Here is a 23,718-nt window from a genome sequence, read left to right as displayed (position 1 = left end):
TAACAAAGGAAAAATTAAATTTTGTGTAAAAGTTTCCAATATATTAATTCAGAACACAAAAGCCAAAAAACTATGATGAACACCAAGAAAAAACCCCAAACGGGATCCAAAATGAAAAATTCTAAATAGTGATGGGGGGTATACGATAAACCAATAGAAAGAAAACACAAAAGCAAAAAAACTATGTATTAAACCAACAAAAACCGAAAGAAAAATAACCTTAACGGGATCCGATATAGCAAAATCCGAAAAAATGCGGGGTATAAGTGGACTAATAGAAAGAAAACACAAAAGCAAAAATAACCTTAACGGAATCTGATATGGCAAAATCTGGGAAAAACGTAGGATACAGGCGACACCAATAGAACAGCGCCACGTGGCATGTGGCACTGTTCATAAGCCTCGCCATTAATGATATAGTAATAAAAAGAGGTCTTGTATGGGCCAGGCCAAATTATCGGGTCAGGAAGAATAGACCCGTGTCTCTTTCTCTGTTTTTGGCAAAGTTTGGTGTAATGGGAAGTTTTGGCCCCTAATTCCTATACAAAGTATGGAATCTTGTGTTTAGGTCATAGTTTACATTGATTTGAAGTTTATGAACTGTTATCTATGCCACTCTTTTTACAAAGAAGGTATCTAATTCCAATTAGTCCTTATCTAGTTAGCTTTTCATTTTTTGTTGTAACAACCACTAATTCTACCTTCTTTTTTTTTTAAGTTTAATAACTATGCTCAATAAACTTCTACGTCAAAACTAACTGGGTTGGATTAGTGGTTGAAGCTTATGCCTCTAGAAACAGAGGTCATGGGTTCGATCCTCATGCCCAGCAAGGCTGGAGGTCCTTTTCTACTTATGGTAGAACCTGGAAGCAGCCTCTCTACCTTTGGTAGGGGTAAGACTGTCTACATATCAACCTCCCCCATACACCGTCGAAGACGGTATTAGGACCCAAAACCCGTGGAAGACGGCATTGGGAGTTACTTACTTACTAAAAAACTTCTATGTCAACGATTCCCTAAAATTCCTGAGGCGAAAATCACATATATAAGATTGGACAATTCAGGTAGTAATTCTCAACTTTGAAAATCTATTTGAGTAACTAGACCTAAACTCCGCTTATGCTGAATCAATTTTACGAGGTACGAGTCAATATTAGATAACTTGTAAGTACGTTTGGGTTGATTAAATTGCGAGCTGAACTCACATGTTCACTATACATAACCGTATGACATAAATGTGATGTTCTTTGGCAAAATCAACCATATGCTACGATTTTTAGTTTTTGCCCGATGAGTAACTATCCACACAAAAACACAATATATCCAAATTAATATTTAGTGTTATCTTCATGATGAAAATTATCAACTTGTTATGTATATATAGAAACAATTGTAGGTCCTAAAAATTATGTATACCATTTTCTGCCTACATCTTTTTTGTCTTTAAAGGCAAACTTATGGATAGAAATCCTTTAAATTTGCTTCAACGTACTTCTAAATTAACTAGATATGGGTATGAATCTTCTAAGTTATAAAGGAATTTCAATGGGATATGATCACCATGTATTCCGTAATATAAAACAGACATCAAATTAATTTAGGAGAACAATAAGGGATTTATTTTACAGGGCAATGTTCTCTCTTTACTCTCTCTCTCTCTTCACCCTCTGCTCTCTCACCTCTAACGGCTCTTTCTCCTGGATTTTGGATCGGAGATTGAGCCTATGATTTCGAGATTCAGATCGTGTATTTGAGATTGAGAGTTTGAGATTGAGATTATTCTCATCCGGTTAAAGCTTCCACTCCGATGAATCTAACCCTATTTTTTTACACTTTTTGGGTCGGAGATCCCTTCCACTTCGGTGGATTGGAAAGCAGTCTCTCTACTTTATGTAGGGGTAAGATCTATCTACATCATACCTCCCCGTACCCCGGCTTATGCCGGGATTGAGTACCGTTGTCGTTGTCGTCGTCGTCGTATAACAATGGTCAAATTTAAGGGTATATATCCAAATATAGATACCTAAATTTTTTTTTTACCATAATGGTCATGAATTTCTTACTATCTAACATTTCTAACCACGTTAGTAAGAAATATTAATTACTAATTAAATAATAACAAGTGTTTTTTGTGGGATCTTTATTTATACTAGTTTTTAATTTTTTTTTCTCTTCCCTATATACATTTCTGCTTCTTTCTCAAATTGTCTTTTATATCTGCTTTTTTTTAAAGTCAATTAACAAATGTGAAAATTATTTTCTCTGGCATAATAATTGTAAACTTGCATTTGAAATCCAAGTTGATAAATTTATTTATATACAGAAAATATAGCAAAACAATGAATTATGTATATATCCCATTGAAGAAATTTGTCTAAACTTTTAACTCCATATTATGACTTGAATTTTGAATACAAGTATATATAGTGTTGTGATTTAATCATAATTATTATTATGACTTGGATTTTGAATACAAGTTTATTTTCTATTTAAAAACCGATGCAGAGGAAGAACACAGAACGAGATGAGGTGATATATTTATGCCACATGTTACATTTTAACTAGTTCAACTCATTTCTTGCTAAGAGCATTCATAATAAGGATATTTTTTCAAAAGTTTTTTAAGTTTTTATGAAAGACTCTAATTCATTAAAAACTTTTACTCTAATGGATCAAGTCTTTAAAAAGCTTAAGATCCTCTAAAAAACATTAAATTTGATAAGAAAGAGAATGTAATGACTTGAAGAAAAATAAGTCATTAACAAAAAACTTTTATTTTCAATGGAAAAAAAACTTTTAATTTATATCAAAAGCTTGATAGAATAATAAAAAAACTTTTGGAAAAAACTTACCATGGAAGATGCTATTAACTCATTTTGGTAAGAAATATTTGACCATCTAAAGAAAATATTTTTGTAGGTGTCCAGTTTTAAATATACATCTTTATAATTGACTATTAAAGTAATTTTCCCGAACAATAATACCACAAAACAACCTTTAATCCTTTCTCTTTGAAATGTAATTCGTTTATTTAATTCAATTTTTAATTTTTCAACTCTCATTACATTATAATTAGAAAAACCAGTGGAGTCTAACAAATAATACTTTCTGCCAATTGATCAAGGAGGTTTATTAATTTATTAAACGAGTGGTAACGTCTAAAACCAAGTAATCTTAATCATAAAAAGAATTTGAGCCGCGACGAAAGGTATGAATCCAACTAAATGTATTGTGTGATAGTATTTCTGTAGTTTTCATCTGTTTCGTTTTTCATTGTGTAAGCTTTAAAATTGTTTTATGTGGCATTTTATTTTAGAACTTTCATATGTGAAACAAGTTATAGTTTCATATAGAATTAACAAAAAATATAGAGCTTGTTATTAATTCCAAAATTTCTAGTGCTTCAATCAACACAAATTAAAGGTCAAATTAGCACTTCGATCGTATGCGGTCAATGTAAAAGGTTCAATAGTGTTTTTTGGTGTAATAAAAATGTATAAGTAATTGAGACTTTTTTTTTCCCAAAATTTTATAAGTAAAGCTGTGAATCCGTTAGTTGAATTTAGGCTTTCTTCATTTCAAGGCTTATGAATAAAGCTCAAGCTAAGAGTGTGAGTAATTTGAAGAATCCGAGCTCGACTAGAGCTAAACTCATTTATTAAATATAAGAGTAAGTACTCGCGCGTTGCGGCGGTGAGATGATGGGGTGATAGTTCATAAAGTGTGATAGGTCATAGCGTGTGATATCCAAATGCCTTAACTATACGGGCTCTGCCTCCGGATTTAAAAATCGTCTAAAGTATATCGAATGACATCTCTAATGAAAGAGCATGAAATTTTAAGAACACCAATATAATTTTTATAATTTATCAATGTACGGTTTTTAAGATAAAATATTTTGAATGAAATAGAGGAATAAAATGATTTATGGAGGAGAGAGAAAAAAAATGAGTGGTTGAGATTTGAGAAAAGAGATGAAAATGAAAGTTGAAAGTTGTGGAACATTGATATATGATACATCATGCATTATCATGTGTACATTTTTGAAATTAAAAATAGAAACCTTATTTGTTTTTTAATATAGTATATATATTGTATCGTTGAATTAGTTTGTAGATTACTATTCTTAAGACATATTCAATGATTATTTTGTACTAACAGGTTACAAATATAACTACATTATAATAATATATTATAACTTTTTCGCTCACATTATAGGTGTCATATTTTAAATTTTTAAAATTTAACTTTATCCACCTTAACCATAAATAATTTTATGTGTATTTAATGATACTTGATAAAAATCACATAAATTGATTGTGTTTTAAAATTATTTTCATTGTTATAACAGTTATCAAGTTATATAACATAAAAAAAGAGTTAAGTCAAAGTTTATAATTAAAAATTCAAAAATTCAAAATATGACACTTTTTTTATGGGAAGGACTATAACCAGTGGAGGAGGTTTTCATCCTTCTCGGAATTTATTTTTATGTCTTGCAAGATCTGATGTCTTTTTTTTTTAACCTGAAACTTCTTTGCCTTTTTTGTATATCATCATCGTGATATTAAAACTTAAAATTCGTAAAAGAGTACATTGGATGGTGTTATTTAACTGTATTGTTTAGTTAACTTAAGAGAGGAAAGAAGAAGAGAGAGAAAAAAAGTTTCCCTTCATAATCACCTCAAAAATGAAAAGAAAACTTTTGAAGAAAAAACAACTAAACTCCTCCTTTCAATCCTTTCCGCTCCTTCCTTTCCTACAGAAAAAAAATCTTAAGTATTTTATAATCTATCTCCCAATAAATATAAACCAGTCACTTAAATTCATTTTTAATTAAGTTAAAACCGTTAGATGAAATAGGAAAATGATCTTTGTCCGTTGGATTACTTTCTAAGTTTGCACGTGTTGAGTATGACTTATGTCCCCTTTCAACATGCAATACATATTAACTTTAACTATTAACATTATTCATTATTAATATGAGCATGGTACCCGCGCAATGCGGCGGCAGTAGTGGGGAAGACAGTCTTTTTTATTATGGATTTTGGGTAGTTACGTAAAGAAAAAAAACAAAAAAGTCAAAGGATAAATAAGGTATTTCAAAGATAGAAATATTTAATATGGGGTGGGGATTTACTTTATTTGGGAGTAGAGATGAGATAGGTAGGTTGCAAGAGATGTAAAATGTCCAAGGACAATTTGGGGTTTTCAAAGACAGAATTTCCTAAATTAGAAAAGGCCTTTTGTGTTATTAGGTAGTATAGATTAATATACTCCGTATTATTTAAAGCTATATTAATTACGTTCCTCAGACTTTCAATTCACTAATCTTTATAAAACTTATTATATTATATACCTATTTATTTATGAAAAAAATATTAGCCATAAAAATACTAACGACAAACAATAATCTTTTCAAAAAACAAACAATAATCCCTTGTATCCATCAAGATGATATCAAGTTTACTCAAATCGAAATAAGGACATTATTTATAAAGTTCAATGATATTTAAACAAGCATCAAGATATCGTCAACATCATATGTTGCTCCATTTTTCTAGAAACATCATAGAATGTTTTGTTACTAGCCAACTGTCAGCGCGATGCGACGGTGAAATGGTAAAAGTGATAGGTCATAAAGTGTGATAATTCATAAGAGTGATCGATCAAAAAAGGTGATAGGTCATAGGGGTGATCAGTTATGGAGTGATCTATCTGACGGGCTCCACCCTCAGATTTAAAATTTTTTCGAAAGTATATTGAATAACAATTCTAATGAAAGAGTATGAAATTTTAAGAACACCCATATAATTATTCTACATTATCGATGTATGGTTCTTAAGATAAAAGATTTTGAATTAATTAGAAGAATAAAATGATTTATGAATGAGAGAAAAAAATAAGTGGTTTAGATTTGAGAAGAGAGATGAAAATGAGTTGTTGAGATTTAAAGTTATTATAGGTATATTAGATGATAATTTTCAGACTAACTGATAAAAGAAATAAGGTATAATTTTCAAACTAAAAAATAAGTGGTTTAGTATATCAAGTTCTTTTTTGAAAAAATGAGAGGGATGAATGTTTTGTAAGGTAATGTAGATATAGATATATGATTTAAAGCAAAAATCGTCTGTTTAATTTATAGTAAAAATATATATATATATATTTAACAAAAAAATTTACCTAACATATTTGAGTAAAATTTAATAATTTACACTAAAAATGAAAAAATGTGTGTATAGAATTACTAAATGATAAGCCTACTTAGATGGATCATAATTTATATAAAGGGAGAGTGAATATGGGGCTACTACACATTTAACTTAAATGAAAAATTTCTCACATATTATTTTTTATTACATAAAAAATATGAGGGTTCAATTATTTATTTAAAATATTAAAAAATTGACATACGAGAGATTTTTCATCCATGTTAAATGTTGTAACAGCCCCATACTCATTTTCCTTATATAACGTTATTATTGTAAATTGTTTCCACCAATATCTTGGTTAACAACATGTAATTCAGGTTAGCACAATATTATTGAATTTTTTATTAAATACAAAATATATTGAAATTTAAAATTTTATATTATACAACATACAATTATATATATATACATATATATATAGCTAATACAACTTACAGTGGGTCAAAATGTGACATTATTTACTTAACTTAAATCTAATTAGATTTATCTGTTATCAATCATCAATTAAATAATTATACACAATAAAACAACTTTGTATGAGAAAAAACAACGTTAAATAATGTCTTAACATGCATCATAACTATTAATGTATTTTTTAAATGTGTTTTCCTGCGTATAACGCGGGTCAATAATAGTTTTACTGATGATAGGCACAAGGTAAAGAAAAAGCAAAGATCTTATCAAGAAAACAATATTATATCTCCAAATATATCTTGTACCAAAAAGGCAAAACTATCATTGACCCAAAATTTCTCTACCAAATGTAACTCACCATAATTTGCTTCCTTAATTTTCCAATACTGATTCACTGTATCCGGACACTTGTGAATCCTGACAGAATCACGACTAAATTTTCATAGGAAAAAAGCAACATTTGATCAAAATCCCGTTTCTCACCTGTACCAAATTTAATTCAATACAAACACTTTATTCTGTATCTATATCTATCTATACATATATATAACTCTAATAACTATATATTATATCGATGAGTTACAAGTTACTTGACACCAAAGATCCTTCCAGTTTGCCATCATCATCAATGGAGGAGGATTTAGCGACTAATGGAAGCGTTGATTTTAGAGGCAGAGTTGCTAATAAACGCATCACCGGTGGCTGGAAAGCCTCCCCCTTCATCATCGGTACTTTTTTATAATTATTATTATTTTAATATATATTAAACATGTTTATGTTTATATGCCATTTTGAACCGGACATATAAACATGTGTTGGATTTTTCTTGTTCAATTTTTAAATTATAATCATGTTTATAATTTTAGTTCAAGAATTGAAATTATATAAACATGCCTAGTTTTTTAGTATATATGCCAATTTGAATAAACTCTTATTAGACGTGTTTATTACCCTATATATGTTAGTTGGAACAAAACATATAAACATGTTTATATTTCAACAATTTGAACTTAACATATAAACATGTATAGTTGTTTTTGTAATGTTGGAATTGAGTATATATAAATTTGATAGTTTTTGACTATATAGAATTTTCATAGATTTATGGAAAAATAGCAGGGTCGAATCAGTTGGATAACTTTTGTCTTTGTAAACAGAAGTCAAGGGTTTGTTACTGCAAAATAGTCGGGATCGGGTAACTGTTAATTTTATAGTTATCGATCGTAGAATCATATTTACATGACGCTTGATTAATTTCGGTATTGTATGTAGCAAATGAGGCGGCCGAGAGGTTGTCCGCGTTCACAGTGTCAGCGAGTTTAGTGTTGTATTTAACAAAGGAAATGAAAGAATCGTTGCCGGATGCAGCAACGCATGTAAGTGATTGGGTTGGAGCTACATATTTGTTGATGCTTTTGGGAGCTTTTCTTGCTGATGCTTATTTAGGCCGTTATCTCACCGTTATGTTCTCTTCCGCCGTTTACCTTATTGTGAGTGCCCTTTTCTCTTGTTTTCTTTTTTTTTTTTTGTACTTATCTATCAATACAGAAATTGAATTCAATGCTTTAAATGGATTTGTTTGATTGTATGGAATTAGATTATATATATAATTATATACAAACACGGATAAAGGCTTGAATTGATAATGTATGTTGTTTTATACAGTTGCATCCGTTGCCTACGAAAATTTTAAATTTGTTGATATATAGACGTCGCATTTTATTGTTACTATTAAACTTTTAATTATTGCTTAAAACTGACTGTGAACTTTCAACCCTTGTTCATATATGGTTATCACATTTGAATTTTCTATATTCTTATCTGTAAATGGCCATATATGAACAACGTTTGATGGTAACAAAAAATTTGATATGAATATGTGGATAAATGTTATAAATCCGTGGGCACCAGGCACTAAAATTGTTTGGGCTGCATTTGTGCTAGCATATTGGTGGATATAATATGATTGCTATGAATCTACGTTTGTTATTGTGGTTGTTAAATGAATAAGACTTGTTTCATTATTGGATGTGATATTATTCATACTTCCTAGTGAATATAAAAGTTGTCAAAAAGATCCTAAACACTAAAATGAGATGTTTGAACACGGAATTAGTTTTTTTTTTTTCTTTTGTAGGCCATGTTTGACAATATATTTGTCATATCTATAAAAAGATTTGAGTTGATTTTTTGACTTTGATGAAATTCAGCTTTCATAAATCATGGAGTAGTTTCTTTGTTTGATTTAAATATCTGTCTAATTTTGCTCAAAGTAATAGATTTACAAAAAAAAAAATTAATAAAATAAAAAATAAAAAAATAAAAAATAAAAAAATCATTTAAAGTTCAAGATTTACTGAACATAAATTTATCTCTGTTTTTACATGAAGTCTATCATTAAATTATATATCGTTATAGTATAGTATCCTTTAGGAAAAAAGAACATAATTGAATAGGTTATCACACGATTAATAAATTTACCACAACAGTACATAATATGTTTGTGCAGTTTAATACAAAACTTTTGCATTATGATATGTCTATCATATTATGTGTTAGGTTTATCATTTCCTAAACAAATGTAATAAGATCAAACCTCGAGCTGGCTCATTTTGACCCATACTTGAAAGTTGAAAGCAAGCGGTCTCAAACCCAAGTTGTTGTTCAACCCGTCTAACCTGCTTTTTGCCACCTCTAGAATACTATGATTGCAAAATTTGGACAAGACTCAATCATTCTTATAAACGGCCAAGTGATGGGCTGTGTCATAATTTCAGCTATATTATTTTGTAAAGAGCTTGATCATTAAGTGTTTCATAATAACTTAAAAGCATACAAATTTGGCCCGTGAATTGCTTACAATCCTCTCATTAATTTTTGCTATGCTCAGGGAATGATACTGCTGACCATTTCAGCATCAGTTAAAAGCTTACGCCCACCTCCATGCACCGAAAACCAAAACTGCCCGTCTGCAACACCGGGCCAATCAGCCTTCCTTTACTCTTCCCTAGCGTTAGTAGCCCTAGGAACGGGCGGTGTCAAACCCAACATACCTTCTTTTGGTGCTGACCAACATGATGAAAATGATGAAAAAGAACTATCCTACAAATACACGTTTTTTAACTTCTTTTTCTTATCTATCAAAGTTGGTGCTCTGCTAGGACTCACTGTGATGGTATATATAGAACAGGAGAAAGGATATGCGTGGGGTTTTGGGCTTCCGACTGCAATCATGTTTGCATCGGTTGTGATTTTGGCAGCTGGGTTCCCAAAGTATCGGTATAAGAAGCCGATGGGAAGTATTTTTACTAGATTTATTCAGGTTATTGTAGCTTCTGTTAGAAACCATTCTAGAGGTGTTAAAGTAACCCCTGAAACTAAGCTTTATGAGGTTTCTACTGAAGAATCTGATATTGTGGGTGCAAGAAAGCTCTCTCATACTCCTGAGTTCAGGTTAGAAAACCGTTCTGATTATGGTTGGCCCTTAGATACCTTCTTGTCCATATATTAGCGGGGTAGATTATGGAAGCGGGTAATTTGCTACAAAACTATTTTCTTTTCACTAGTAAACAATTTACAATGTCATTTGCAATTAAATTACAAATGGGTGCGAGTTTTGAACCATTCGAATAGTACTTCTTATATGTAGGGTCGAAATTATGCCGTTAGTTATATGGTACACATATTATACCGTATTCTGTAACACGAAAGTTGCATTCAAACAACACACCTGAACTTTTTTGTTAATAGAGATGGCGATTTTGAGCCTTTAGCAAGAAATTGTTTTCAGCTTAAACATCATGTCTAACAGGTCAATGCGTGACTTAAGATATCCAGTTATAGAATAAAATGGGTCAGGTAAGGTCTTTGACCTTGTGGAAATCCATCAGGGTTCGAATCCCATTTCCTACATTTGTAGGAGTGGATTATTAAGGGGGGGTTTTGGAGAGTCATGGGTTTCATCCCAGGCATGCGTGGTTCAAGCTCCGCATATTGCCCAATGGGATGTCACTGTGTGGTGTCTCGAATGCTAACTACTAACTTTTTTGTTCAAAAAAAAATAAAAAATGGGTTGCAGTTTGAATGGGTCAAATGAGCAAACTTTAGGTTAATACTCAACAATATTGCTATTGTTATTGTCATATGTCATATTTAGTACATTAGTTACTTAGATAAAAATAACTGAACAAATGATGGAAACGGTACTAATGGGTCAATATGTCCGTATTAAACATTACTTGTTCTTACTCAAGTTCATTACGACCCATTAAATACCCGACTGACCTGCTCATTTTGTCATCTCTACTTGTTTACCCAATATTGTGAAATAGCTTTTGACCATTTATTCTAAATCAACAATGATTTGCTTTTCAGATTTTTGGACAAAGCAGCAGTGATGGAAGATCCTGAGTTAACTGAAATAAATGATAGATGGAAACTATGCACTGTGACACAAGTAGAAGAACTGAAGACCTTTTTACGAGTCTTCCCGGTATGGGCCTCAACAATAGCCCTTTCCCTCTCATTGGCCCAACAATCAACCTTTTTTCTTGCCCAATCCAAAATCTTGGACCGACACCTTGGCCCAAACTTCATGATCCCTCCAGGCTCAATGCAAGTTTTTGCAGTCATAAACGCATTTGTCACTGTTCCCATTTACGAAAAATTAGTTGTTCCAGTCCTCCAAAAGACAACTAACCATCATCGTGGCTTCACAGCCTTGCAACGAATGGGCATTGGTCTGTTCATATCCATATTTTCCCTTGCTTCTGCTGCAGCAGTAGAACACATGCGTAGGACTCACTACCCCTCTGGTCTATCCGTGTTCTGGTTGGTCCCACAGTTTTTTATTTTGGGTGGGGCCGAGTCATTCACTTATGTTGGACAATTGGAGTTTTTTTATGATGAAGCTACTGATGGTATGAAAAGTGTTTGTGGGGCATTGTTTTTAAGCGAGATTGGGATAGGAAGCTGGGTGAACAGCGCACTTGTTAAGATCGTTGAGAAGGCAACGGGAACGGGACATAATGGATGGTTAAGAGATGATCTTAACGAGAGTAAACTCGACTATTATTATTTAATATTGTCAGGGATAAGTACAGTCAACTTGTTTGTTTACATATGGGTGGCTAGAAGATACAAAGGTCGACATCAAGCCTAATATGTGTGACCGAAACATTATAAATATGATTGGTCTATATACATGAGAATATGTTGTAATGTTTGAAATCATGTCTAAGGTGTATTGCCTTCTAAGAAGTTGCATCACTCTTTTCTTTGTCCCAATTGCCAAAAAAGTTGCATATATTCCGAGAGGATGACCAATTTGTCATTTCCATCAATTGATGATCCTGGTTCTTCTCATTCCTTCTATTATATTGCTTGTTACTTGAATTTTTCTCACCTTTTTCGATGTTAAATAGTTTTATAACCTATTGATTTCGATTCATGTAAACATATCTTTGTTTGAATGTGAGTTTCAACAACGATTTAATTCGTGATTGCCTTGAGTATATCGAATGGCTCAACAGAATTTGAAAACCAATGAAAGCTTTCTGTTACAAATATGTGACTATACTTGATTCGTCTCAATTTTTTTATTTACCTTGATATTTTCTGTTTGTTCCAAGAACACAATTCCCCGCTATCACCTAAACGAATCAATAACAGAGGGTTTAAAAAAGGGTTTAAAAAAGAACTTATAATATTTGGGAATTATTATCATGTAACAGAGGGTTTAAAAAAGACGTAGCAAATTTTACTTTAATCTAAATTCTAATGACAAGAAGTTGAAGTTCACAACGTAACCTACTGTTGGTTTTGCAACTTACCAACAAATATTCAAGAACCTTGTACACCACAATGTCTATGAGAGTACTCGATTGTTTGATGTTTACTACTTTAGTAGTATCTAATGAAAATTGCCATAAATTAAAAAGAAAAACCCACAATTAAGGAAGCAACATATTCTATAATTCATGAATGTTATACTAACACTTTTTTTTTTTTATATATATAACCTCATACACTATGCAGTGCCTCGATAGTATAAGAAAGCACACATGAGATGAGAGATGCAGAGGTGATCGGTACACCCACGATTTTACTACACAATTGTACACACTTTCGTTTTATTCTTTTTTAGCCATACAAAGTAGCAGCACCACACACATTACCAGGTAACAGCATTTTCAAAAGTAGCTGTAATGACATCAATAAGCGGATCTTTCATATATTGCAAAAGTTAAAAAGTGTCAGTTCGAGTGTTGATTGGTATAAGTGCCTCTAGGCTGATTTGGTAACCCTGACCACCTGCCGTTACTTGCACCATCTTTTACAAACACATGTATCACTCAGCACCTGTATCCTCTACAGATTTCTTATATTCTGGCTTCAGCTCGTATGTTCCTTGATTGGATCCACGTTTGTTGTAGACACAAAGGTCGTTCAGAATTTCTTTCAAGAATTGCTGCAATGCAAATCAATTAAAACTCATAGGGAATGAGCAAAAGACTCCAAGGAAAGTCGAGATACAAGACTAATTGCAGGCAAAAGAAATATGCTTTCTATCGATTTCTATTTCGAGGACCCACTTCAAAAATAAGCCTTTAAGGGGATGGGTAGCCTAAATCTTTTGAAAAAAAACATGTCCCTTACTATAGCATAGGCTTTTATGATGCTAGTTTTAAAAGCAAGTTCTCCTGAAATAGAAATCGACTGAAACTATGTTCCATTCAAGTGCAATATGTTCAAATTGAAATGAGCCAATTTGAAAGTAAGCACACACCGCCGGCTGGTCCGTTTCAAGGACTAACTGCTTTAAAGCCCAATTAGGTTGTCTCTCGAAAAGCTTAAACATGATATCTTCCAGCTCTCCACGATCCCTCCTGGTTCTCTTAACTTCTGGTGCCTTGACTGGAACAGTAGCTTTCTTCTTATCCTAAACATATAACATATTGTACAATATAGTAAAAATAGAGTACTCTCTTCCTAATCGGTTAGTTCTTGCCAGTTACAACTAGAGGTTTCAATTTACGTTTAATTTTGTATTTTGACCCGTTTGAGATATAAACCATTCACAGGTAAATAGGTCATTATAGCAAATATCTTGGAGATACGGATCATTTAGAGTATATCAAACCGCATGTGCACATACATTATATAAACTAGTTTGCGCCTTTAACTAGTTGCAGATACGCAGATCAATTTAATGATTCTTGGAGATGATTGAAGTGATTACCTTATTGTTAGCTGGAATCAAGCCAATCATTCCAGGCAGGGGTCTCATATGCATACCTCGGTCATTGTCAATCACCTGTTGAGCAAACAAGGAAAATATCATGTTTCATTGGAATTTTTCAAGCACTATGTAGATAATGAAATACGTGAATAATAAGGTAAAGGATGCATTATACCATTATCTGTCTATTTTTAACCATAGACTTATTTGTTCTTTCACGACACATCTTTCTGTACTCCTCCATATTCTTGTTATGGGGTTTCATGTCAAACTTATGTTCAATTTTACCTTCCGCGGCAACCTTCCCTAAAACACAACACCCAAGCATTAGTTTATACAGATATACTTTATCAGACTAACATAATGCACATTTTGAGGTAACCCTAGGTAGATGACATAAATTTGAGTAAGATCATTTACTGCAATCAGTATTCAAAGCAAATAACCATACCAGGATTACTGAAGTCAGCGTTGAAGCAAAATACATGCAATATTCATGAAAATACAGCATTTACTACAGAATTTTATTAAAGACTTAGCCGTCCAACTAACAATGCAGAGTTGGGAAAATCATCTTATGGGTATCCGGCAGTAATGGGTCAGGAAGGGTTTGACCCTAAATACTTACCGTCCGAAATGTTTTTCATAACCAATTAGTGTGACAAAGTATTACAGTACTTGTACTATTTCAATAATTCTATAATTCTATTCTAAAGTAACTGATATAGAAGGGCATATGCATTAGAGACACACGTTTCATGATTTCTTGTTTGGCCTGTTAAAGATAAAATATATCCCAAATCAACTTCTACGTAGGTAAACAAGCCAAAATTGCTCCCTAACAAGTTTCAAGTTTCAACCTTCATGAATGCTCGGAAGTACAAACAAAATTAATAGATACTCAATGCATCCAACCACATGTTAATAGATATGTCTGCCCCCCTTCACAATTATGATTTCTTTTCGTAATTCTCAGACATGAGATTACAATGATTAATCAACTAATTACCTTTCTTCATCATTCCAACTCGTTCATAAAAACACAATATGTCGCATCTAAAAGTGATGCAATAAAACTTTCAACATTATGGAGTAAACTTTAAACCTTATTTATAGAAACAAGACCACTACCTTGGGTTGATTCAGAAAAAATGGACATGGGAACAAAATCCTTGAACATGTTTAAGGAGTAGCTCTTCGGCATATTTGGAATATCACTGCTAGCCATTTCCATAGAAAACTGATTGAAGAAAAGAAACATAATTCAGATTTAAAGAACAAGCCACAAATGTAAATATATATCAATATTAATAGAATGCTCAAAGTTCATTTGAATATAAAATCACTTCCTACAAATAACGATACCAATAATTCCAAACCTTTCTTTGCCTTTGTCACAAACCATCTCCCCTAACTACGGACCATGAAGTCACGGGAATAAAGAAGGAAAACTGGGTTTTCCTTTTTATAAAACAAATGATGAGAACTTTGTACTTACAGCTCCAGAAAATAATACCAGAGATTTAGAATTAACATCATAATTGCTAGAGAAAAACAATACAAAACATGTTGCTTTATGACAATTTAGACAAATATAATATCAATGTAAGACTTAGGTTGCAGCGTGCATTTATCTAACATAGTCAGATTTAGAAACTATGAATTTACGTTTTTTATCTTTCATTAATTGAAATTGATGGACTTCCTATCAAGTAATAAGATATAACTCTAGAAAGGAAATTCAAAAACACACAAGGATCCTAGATAAAAGAGCAATTATATGTACTTCCAGATTCTTCCAACATGGACACGCGTCAACAGTTAATGTGACGTTGCCTATCTACAAATATGCACTTGTTAAAGAAAAAAATTTAAGAGAATAAAGCATTCGTTTATCATGAATATCATTTTCGTCTGATTTCTTCTATCGAAACACACAAAACTAGGGTTCCACAACTATAGTTACAGCTGCAACTATATATCAAGCAGATACCGGTACATTACTAACTAAACAATACCGAAATCCCTCACTTTTCAAAGATTAAACATCTTAACTACAGACTTATCATAACTATAAATAAACCTAAAATCAATACTAACTCAACCGAATCAGCAACTAAAATATACATAAACTAAACTTAACATATATGTGTATAGACTTGAACAAAATTCCAAAAGGACCATATATACCAAAAATGTATATAAGTATCTAAATATCCCTGTTTCGCTATTGTGTGTATTCAACTTTCTCTTCTACCTTACAGTTCGGTACTATTATATGCTTCCATCCTCTCCAGAGTCCAAACTTGTAAACACGGAAACCAATATGACTATCGGGCCGAAAAAAATATGCCCACTTTAGACAGGTTACAAGATCAAATACACTGATTAAAAGGGTATATTTTGCCCAATTTGTTAATAAATAAAAAAACACAAAAAATTCAACTATATATCAGCACACATAAACCTAAGTTCAATAATAATAAATCATTTAAAATTACAAAGGACCCATTACAGCTATGCACCAAAACCCTAAAACCAAAACAAGTAAACATAATGGGAGGTGGGTATAGATATAGATATAATAAACATATATGTATGTATAGATAGACCTGAAGAGAATTGGGGTGTTCAGGATGAAGAGGATCAAGAGAAACAACAACTTTAGCAAGATTTTGTTGGGATTCGGATGATTGCCATGATTTTGCAACAACTACAGGACACTTCATTAACCAAACTGCTCTCTCTGCCTTTCCTGTTTCTAGATTTGTCTTGTTTTCTTCTTCCATCTTTTTTGTTTTTTTGACTTTTGATTTTCCCTTTTGTTTCCCAGAATCAAATTAATATTTGTTTGTTTGTGTTTTTCTTCTGTTCTATGTTCTCTGGTTAAAAAAAAAAAAAGTAAATAGAGAGAGAGGAGACAACGGTTAAAAGAAAAAAAAATGTGTATCTAAAAGAAAAAAAAAATGTGTCGGCTTAAGAAAGTCAAAATTGAAATAATCTGGAAACTATTAATGGGCCGGGGTTGTAATCGTCAATATGTAATAATGGGCCAGATTTTGTAATTGTTTTTAATCTATATCAATACCATCTAATAAACTCAATGACTTTTTTTTTCATTAAACTTTCTCTCTTTAAAAATCAAAAAACTTTTTTTTCTTTATTACATTAATTTAAAACATCTCCATTTAATATACTTATCCTTAATCCATTGCGACCCTGTCCATGGACAGGCAGGACAACAACCCTGAGCAACAAATAATGACGGGCATAAAAATATGGGGTTCATCAAACCCAAATCTGAAAATATTTCAAGATCTATAGCAGTTATGATACATATTTTGGGATTAAATATCCTTAGGATTAAGCCCAACCGGACATTTAATGTCCTTTATGTCTTTCAGCCAAATGTTGGTTATAGGTTCAAAACCTTTGAAAGACATATTGGGAAGTCCTTGCCAATGAGGTGGGGCATGGAGGTTTTCTCTAGCATTTAGCTAGTTTTCCTCCAGAACGGTAGTGGGACTTCCACCGCCAATCATGCCCTCGGATTGACTGTGCTGGTGATGTGGTCGATCTCTACCGAACGATGAAGATGCAATATCGCTGAGTCCAATCACCACTGCTGTTAAAAAAAATTATACATATTTTGGATGACCAGTATAATTAAACAATGTTTTCTAAGGAATGCTAGCGATGGTGAGGTTGAAAAAACAAAAACAAACCTTCAGTTTATGTTTTAATGGATTTTTTTTTAGGTGAGTATTCTTGAAGAAGATAACACAATACATTTTTTTACCTTATACATTTAATAAACCTTATAACAATCTAAATCGTTTATTTTAGTTCCTAAACTATGAGAGTTTTTTACTAGTACTTCTCTTTTTTTTTGTTGAAGTGGTTGGTCTATGACAGTTTGACTAGCCCATGTTTTCAATATTTTAGGTGTTTCTTTTTATTTTTTTTTCTTACCAATTTGCCTATTAAACAAAGTTTTTAATAACGTAAATACTCAAGACTCTTGTTAACATTTTAGTACACGAGCATGGTACCCGCGCAATGCGGCAACGTGACATTAGTTGCGATGTGGTGGCATCGACGGATGGTGATGGTGATGGTGATGGTGATGACGTCGGCGTCAAGTGGTGTAGTTAATTGATACAAACTTAAATTAACGATAAAATGGTAATGTCACATGTTCCAAAGTCCCAAACTTTTCAACATAATGGATGTTTAGTTGTTAGCTATGATGCACCGAACTCTAAACAGGTAGGCGTACCCGTTTCTGAAACTTCATGGGAACGGAAACTCGTACGAAACTCTTACGAAATGTTTCCTTGAAATTTTCATATATACCGAAACGTTTCTATGAAGCTTCCATACCATATTTAATTAATATTAGTATTTCAATGAGCTTTTTCTATTCCAAAAACGACTGTCATATTGCTACTATGCGTACCCCCTAACACAAACCAACTACATTATACAATTGAGATCACCATCAAGCTTTTTGTATTCCAAAATTGATTTTACAAATTTACTTTCGTGATCACCGGTCACCATCAAGCATATGTTATAAAATTATATATATATATATATATATAGGGAGAAGGGAGTATAAGGTTGTCCCATACCCAAGCTTAGGTATGGAACCCCTCACATACTAATATTTTAAACTATAAATATCATGGGGGCCATGTGTTTTATTAATTATACAACAAATATTATAATATTGTTATGTGAGGGGTTCTATACTTAAGCTTGGGCATGGGACAACCTTATATTCACTTTTCTCATACATACATATATATATATATATTATATATATATATATAGGGGTTTGGTATTGTAAAACAAGTATTAAGGTAAAACAAATAAAACAAGATCTTAACCATTGGATCATGGTTAAATTGATGCACGAAGATTCACGAAGCAATTAATACACGATGATTTTCATGATACACGATGATTTTCAGTGAAAACAACTTATTGTTTTATTTGTTTTACTTAATACTTGTTTTATTTTATCTAAAACCTATATATATATATATAGGGTAGAGATCCTGGAAGAAGGTGTTTTAAGGAGAGAAAGGAGAGAAGGTTCTATAGACCAATTAGAACGCGACATGTGTCAAAATGGAAAAAAAATGCGCGGTGGCATTTTTGTAAATAAATCAAACTTTTGTCAGCCTGGTTCTGAGTCAGCTTGGGTCTGGGTCAGCTTCGGTTATGATCAGCTTGGTTTGTCAGCTTGGTTGGGTCAGCTTGGGTTCTGGGTTAGCTTGGTTGGTCAGCTTGGTTTGGGTCAGCTTGGTTGGTCAGCATGATCAGTTTGGTCAGCTTGGGGTCAAGTTGGGTCAGCTTGGGGTCAGGTTGGGTCAACATGGTTAGCTTGGGTTAGGTTAGCTTGACAAAATCTACACAAATGTAGATTATGGGTTTTGGGTCAACTTGGGGTCTGGTTCGGGTTGGGTCAGGTTGGGTTAGGTCAGCTTGACACAATCTACACAAATGTAGATTAATCTACATAAATGTGGATTATGAGTTTTGGTCAGCTTGGGGTTGGGTTGGGTCAGCTTGGTTAGCTTGGGTTGGGTCAGCTTGACACAATCTACACAAATGTAGATTATGGGTTTTGGGTCAGCTTGGAGTCTGGGTCAGGTTGGGTCAACTTGGTTAGCTTGGGTTGGGTCAGCTTGACACAAAACTACACATAATCTATACAAATGTAGATCCCAAGCTGACCCAGATTTCAGGCTGACTAAGCTGACCCATAACCTAGGCTGACCCAACCAAGCTGATCATAACCGAAGCTGACCCAGACCCAAGCTGACCCAGAACCAGGCTGACAAAAGTTTGATTTACTTACAAAAATGCCACCGCGTTTTTTTTTTTAAATCCACATGTCACGTTCTGATTGGTTCATAAGACCTTCTCTCCCTTCTCTTCTTAAGACACCTTCTTATTTGATCTCTCTCCTATATATATATATATATATATATATATATAATCATAAATAATCTCCAAGTCTCAAGTCTTTCTCTATATAAAATCAATATATTTTATTTTTAAATTTTTTTATTGTCGTATCTTTGCCGTACCCATATCCTAAATTTTTTAGTTTTGTCGTTTCCTGTTCCCGTATCATTCTTGTGCCCTTTTGCTGTATCTGTTTCGGTGCTACATTGGTTGTTAGTTTGATATCGGTAATTGTATGTCAATGACATTCGTATGATGTTAATTAGTTTGATATCGGTAATTGTATTACTTTAGTACGAAAGTAATACTAATTGATGATCAAATTATTATTATTTTTATAACAAATAAATAAATTTGTTCGATCTATTTGTATTCATAAACCAAAACACATCATCAATTGCCAATGTTAAGATGACATCAACAATATACGGATGACTCATAATGCATTTAAAAACTTGTAAAAAAAGTTATTCACTTAATTGCTTTCGTACTATCATAAACCACATAAAGAATAATATTAAGTTCCTAAACTTTCACATGAGACGCGCGAGTAAGATGAGCATGAGTTACTATACGATACGATACTATTAAAAAGCCCATGGATTCTCCCTACGAATCTTGGCTTCCTCTTCGGGAGTCATGTCGCGGAACTGATTCTTGACAATCTCCAGATTAAATGTATAATCCAAGCATAAATCCATCAGACCCTGGATTTCCAGATAAATTGCAGCCTTATGTAACACATGAACATCATCTTTTAATGACAGCATAAACTCGGTATCAAACGTTTTAAGATCAGCAGCCTCTGCATCATGATGATTATCTTTCTTTGTTTCTGAATTATCATCGACATGTTTCTTACAGTATTCGATAACTTTGGAAAGGAGGACCTTAGCGGTGACGTTTGGAAGAGGGATAACACCATCAGCACATCCGTCTTCAATCATATATTTGATTATCTGTGACTGACTCGCCACCGCCTCATCAATCTCGAACGTCTCCCCGTCTGAACTCTTGACCACGATGGCCTTCGACATGATGACTTCTTAGGACTGTACGTTACGTACGATAGAACAAAGAAAGAAACTAATTAACCGTAATTAACTGTTCGTTTGATCATTTGGGCCTAATGGGCCCAATATGTTTCTCGATCATTCGTTTGGGACTAATCGACCAGTATGTATATAACTTGTGTATTTTAGGCCAGTTGGGTCAAAGTTGAATACTTAACGGGCCTAGTGGGCCCAATATATTTCTCAATCATTTATCTGGATCTAACGGGACAAGTCTGATATATATGTATGTATCTATTAGGTATGACTAAATTATTAAGTACTTATTTACATGGCAATGTGTTGGTAAGTTATTATCAAATAAATCTTATGGAACTTTTATGTGTCTATGTATGTATAAGGTATGTATGTATAAGGTATATAGGTATAAGGTATAAGGTATGTACGTATAAGATATGTATGTATGTACATACATATATGTATATGAATAAGGTATATGACATTTATGCATTATATACTTACTAGTAACTAATTTGTAATTTTTATAAATATTTATAATTTGTTATTTATTAACTTTCGATAAGTATAAAATATTAATTTATTAAAGTTATAATATTAGTTATTTTATTAAAAAAATTATAATTTTTTTAATAATAATATTATTTTTGAATAAAATTATAATAACTAATTATTTTATTAATACTTGTTATGTTAACGTTATTATTTTTTTAACCAAGTTATAATAACTAATTATCTTATTTAATTATTATACTTACTATGAAATTATAATACTTATTTATAATTATTCAAAAATTTATTATTTTACTTTAGATAAGTATTTATTATTAAATTATTTTAAATTATGTGAATTAGATATTTTATTAAAATATTTCGTCGCAGCCTTTTCGCGGCCAAAAAACTTGGCGGGAAAATTTTTTCACCCCGCGGGAAAAATGAAATAAATAGAAAAATTCACAAAAATATATTTCGTCGCAAAAACTACTTTCGTCGCAAAAAACTTGACGGGAAATTTTTTTCACCCCGCGGGAAAAATGAAATAAATACAAAATTTCACAAATATATATTTCGTCACAAAAAACATTTTCGTCGCAGCCATTTCGTCGCAAAAAACTTGGCGGGAAATTTTTTTCACCTCGCGGGAAAAATGAAATAAATACAAAATTTCACAAAAATATATTTCGTCGCAAAAAACATTTTCGTAGCATCCATTTCGTCGCAAAAATCTTGGCGGGGAAAACTTTCCATCCCGCGGGAAAAATAAAATTAAAATAATGTTTAGAAAAATATATTGCGACGAAATTATTTTGTGGCAATAAACATTTTTATTAAAAAAATAAAAAATATAATTATTTCGTCACAATAAACATTTTCGGCGCAAAAAACATAATTTGACTTTGAAAGTCAAAAAGTGAATTTTTTTGTCGTGTAGCGGGTTTTTTTGCGACGAAAATCATTTCGTCGCAAAAAACCAGATTTCTTGTATGAATAAACCAAATGAAAGTTACATTCACACAATAAAATAAGTGTAAAAGTTACTTACACTCCCAAATACTTAACCCTTATATATACATGTAATTATTATGATTGTGGTGAATACTTATTAATATTTTAAAAACATAAAACTAATAATACAAGCAATAACTTTGTTTCAAGTTATCTATATATAATATATTTTTTCTAATAGATTTGTGGTGAAAATTAAAATAGATATAAAAAGGAAGTTTAATAGATCATATATATATACTTCAAAAAATTAATATAATACTTGTAATAGAATACGTTTGGAAACCAAGGTAGCTCAAAAACCAACATGCATAATGTTTATTAAGTATAAGATTCGAATTAATTAACAAAACCAATTTAGTTGAATTGGTAATAGGCCATGTCATCTAAGAGGTGCGGTAGAGAGTTCGAATCCTTTCGGGCTTTCTGCTTAAATTTTTATATTCTTTATAATAAAGATGGTAAATACAATAGGTGTCAGCTTACATGTCGACTTATGATGGACTAATGACGTGAGATTGCCACGTAGAAAAAAGATGATGTGGTGAGCAAAGAACCATGCCATGTATGTTCTTGGAGATAATGAATTATATATATATAGAGATAAAAGAAAGATAATTTGAGACAAACTAAAAAAAGTCCAAAAAAGGACCATTGATATTCGTAAGTTACACACCACCATCATGATATACAAGACTTTTTTGTAAAAACACTAAGACTTTCCGGAGACGGGCCCACCAGAAAATCATATCAATGGTCCTAGTTGGTCCTAAAATAAGAGGTGGTCTCAAAATATCTCACCCCGATATATATATATATATATATATATAATTAATGATTTGTTGAACTGAGTAAAAATTGAACCATTAAAAAAGCGCGAAGTTAGATTGATGGTCATTTAGATTTTGGTTAACGGTGACCGGCCGGTTAGAAAAATGGATACATCATTTGTTAGAGGTCTCGCTAAGTGATTTTCTGTTTGATTGGATATCTTTTATGCATCTGAATGTCTGTACTTGAGCTTTAACATTTTGTTTGAATAATTTAGTTATTTAAAAATTTACTACTAACCAATTAAATTACCAATCTATACATCACATGTTGTGTGCTAATCTAACTTAGAGGTATGCATAATATTTTACGATTTTCATACAACTATTTTTTTGATACATAATTGTGATAACTTATTATAGATTTTGTATTGTTCTTTTTTTTTTTTCTAGTTATTCATTAACTCAAAAATCGTTGAGTAATTATTGAAAAGTTAAGTCAAAAAAATTTATTAAAAAAAAGTCAAAAATTGATTTTAAATTTGTAAAATGATATAAATTAA

At 31.9% G+C, this 23,718-nt stretch overlaps 3 protein-coding genes across 3 annotated transcripts; 1 reads left to right on the top strand and 2 right to left on the bottom strand.

The window, feature by feature from the left end:
• The first annotated feature begins 6,955 nt into the window (after window positions 1-6,955).
• On the top strand, window positions 6,956-11,897 carry LOC122608391 (protein NRT1/ PTR FAMILY 8.3-like). Its single transcript, XM_043781490.1, has 4 exons — window positions 6,956-7,357; window positions 7,902-8,119; window positions 9,520-10,082; window positions 11,004-11,897. Exons 1-4 carry the CDS (start codon window positions 7,204-7,206, stop codon window positions 11,788-11,790), a joined length of 1,722 nt encoding a protein of 573 aa, XP_043637425.1. The 5' UTR covers window positions 6,956-7,203; the 3' UTR covers window positions 11,791-11,897.
• Window positions 11,898-12,580: 683 nt separating this feature from the next.
• On the bottom strand, window positions 12,581-16,760 carry LOC122607121 (transcription initiation factor IIF subunit beta-like). Its single transcript, XM_043780039.1, has 6 exons — window positions 16,482-16,760; window positions 15,001-15,109; window positions 14,045-14,175; window positions 13,870-13,944; window positions 13,417-13,569; window positions 12,581-13,098 (listed from the first exon to the last, which is right to left on the bottom strand). The coding sequence occupies exons 1-6, from the start codon at window positions 16,656-16,658 to the stop codon at window positions 12,979-12,981; spliced, it is 765 nt and encodes a 254-aa protein (XP_043635974.1). The 5' UTR covers window positions 16,659-16,760; the 3' UTR covers window positions 12,581-12,978.
• A 3,675-nt stretch (window positions 16,761-20,435) lies between these two features.
• On the bottom strand, window positions 20,436-22,950 carry LOC122608947 (SKP1-like protein 4). The gene is made up of 2 exons (XM_043782015.1): window positions 22,872-22,950; window positions 20,436-20,890 (listed from the first exon to the last, which is right to left on the bottom strand). Exons 1-2 carry the CDS (start codon window positions 22,948-22,950, stop codon window positions 20,436-20,438), a joined length of 534 nt encoding a protein of 177 aa, XP_043637950.1.
• Window positions 22,951-23,718: the final 768 nt, after the last annotated feature.

The sequence above is a fragment of the Erigeron canadensis genome, chromosome 7 (genome assembly GCF_010389155.1).
Source record: "Erigeron canadensis isolate Cc75 chromosome 7, C_canadensis_v1, whole genome shotgun sequence".
NCBI lineage: Eukaryota > Viridiplantae > Streptophyta > Magnoliopsida > Asterales > Asteraceae > Erigeron > Erigeron canadensis.
The sequence above is the reverse complement of the archived record's forward strand: the minus strand, read 5'-3'. Positions and strand labels throughout refer to the sequence as shown.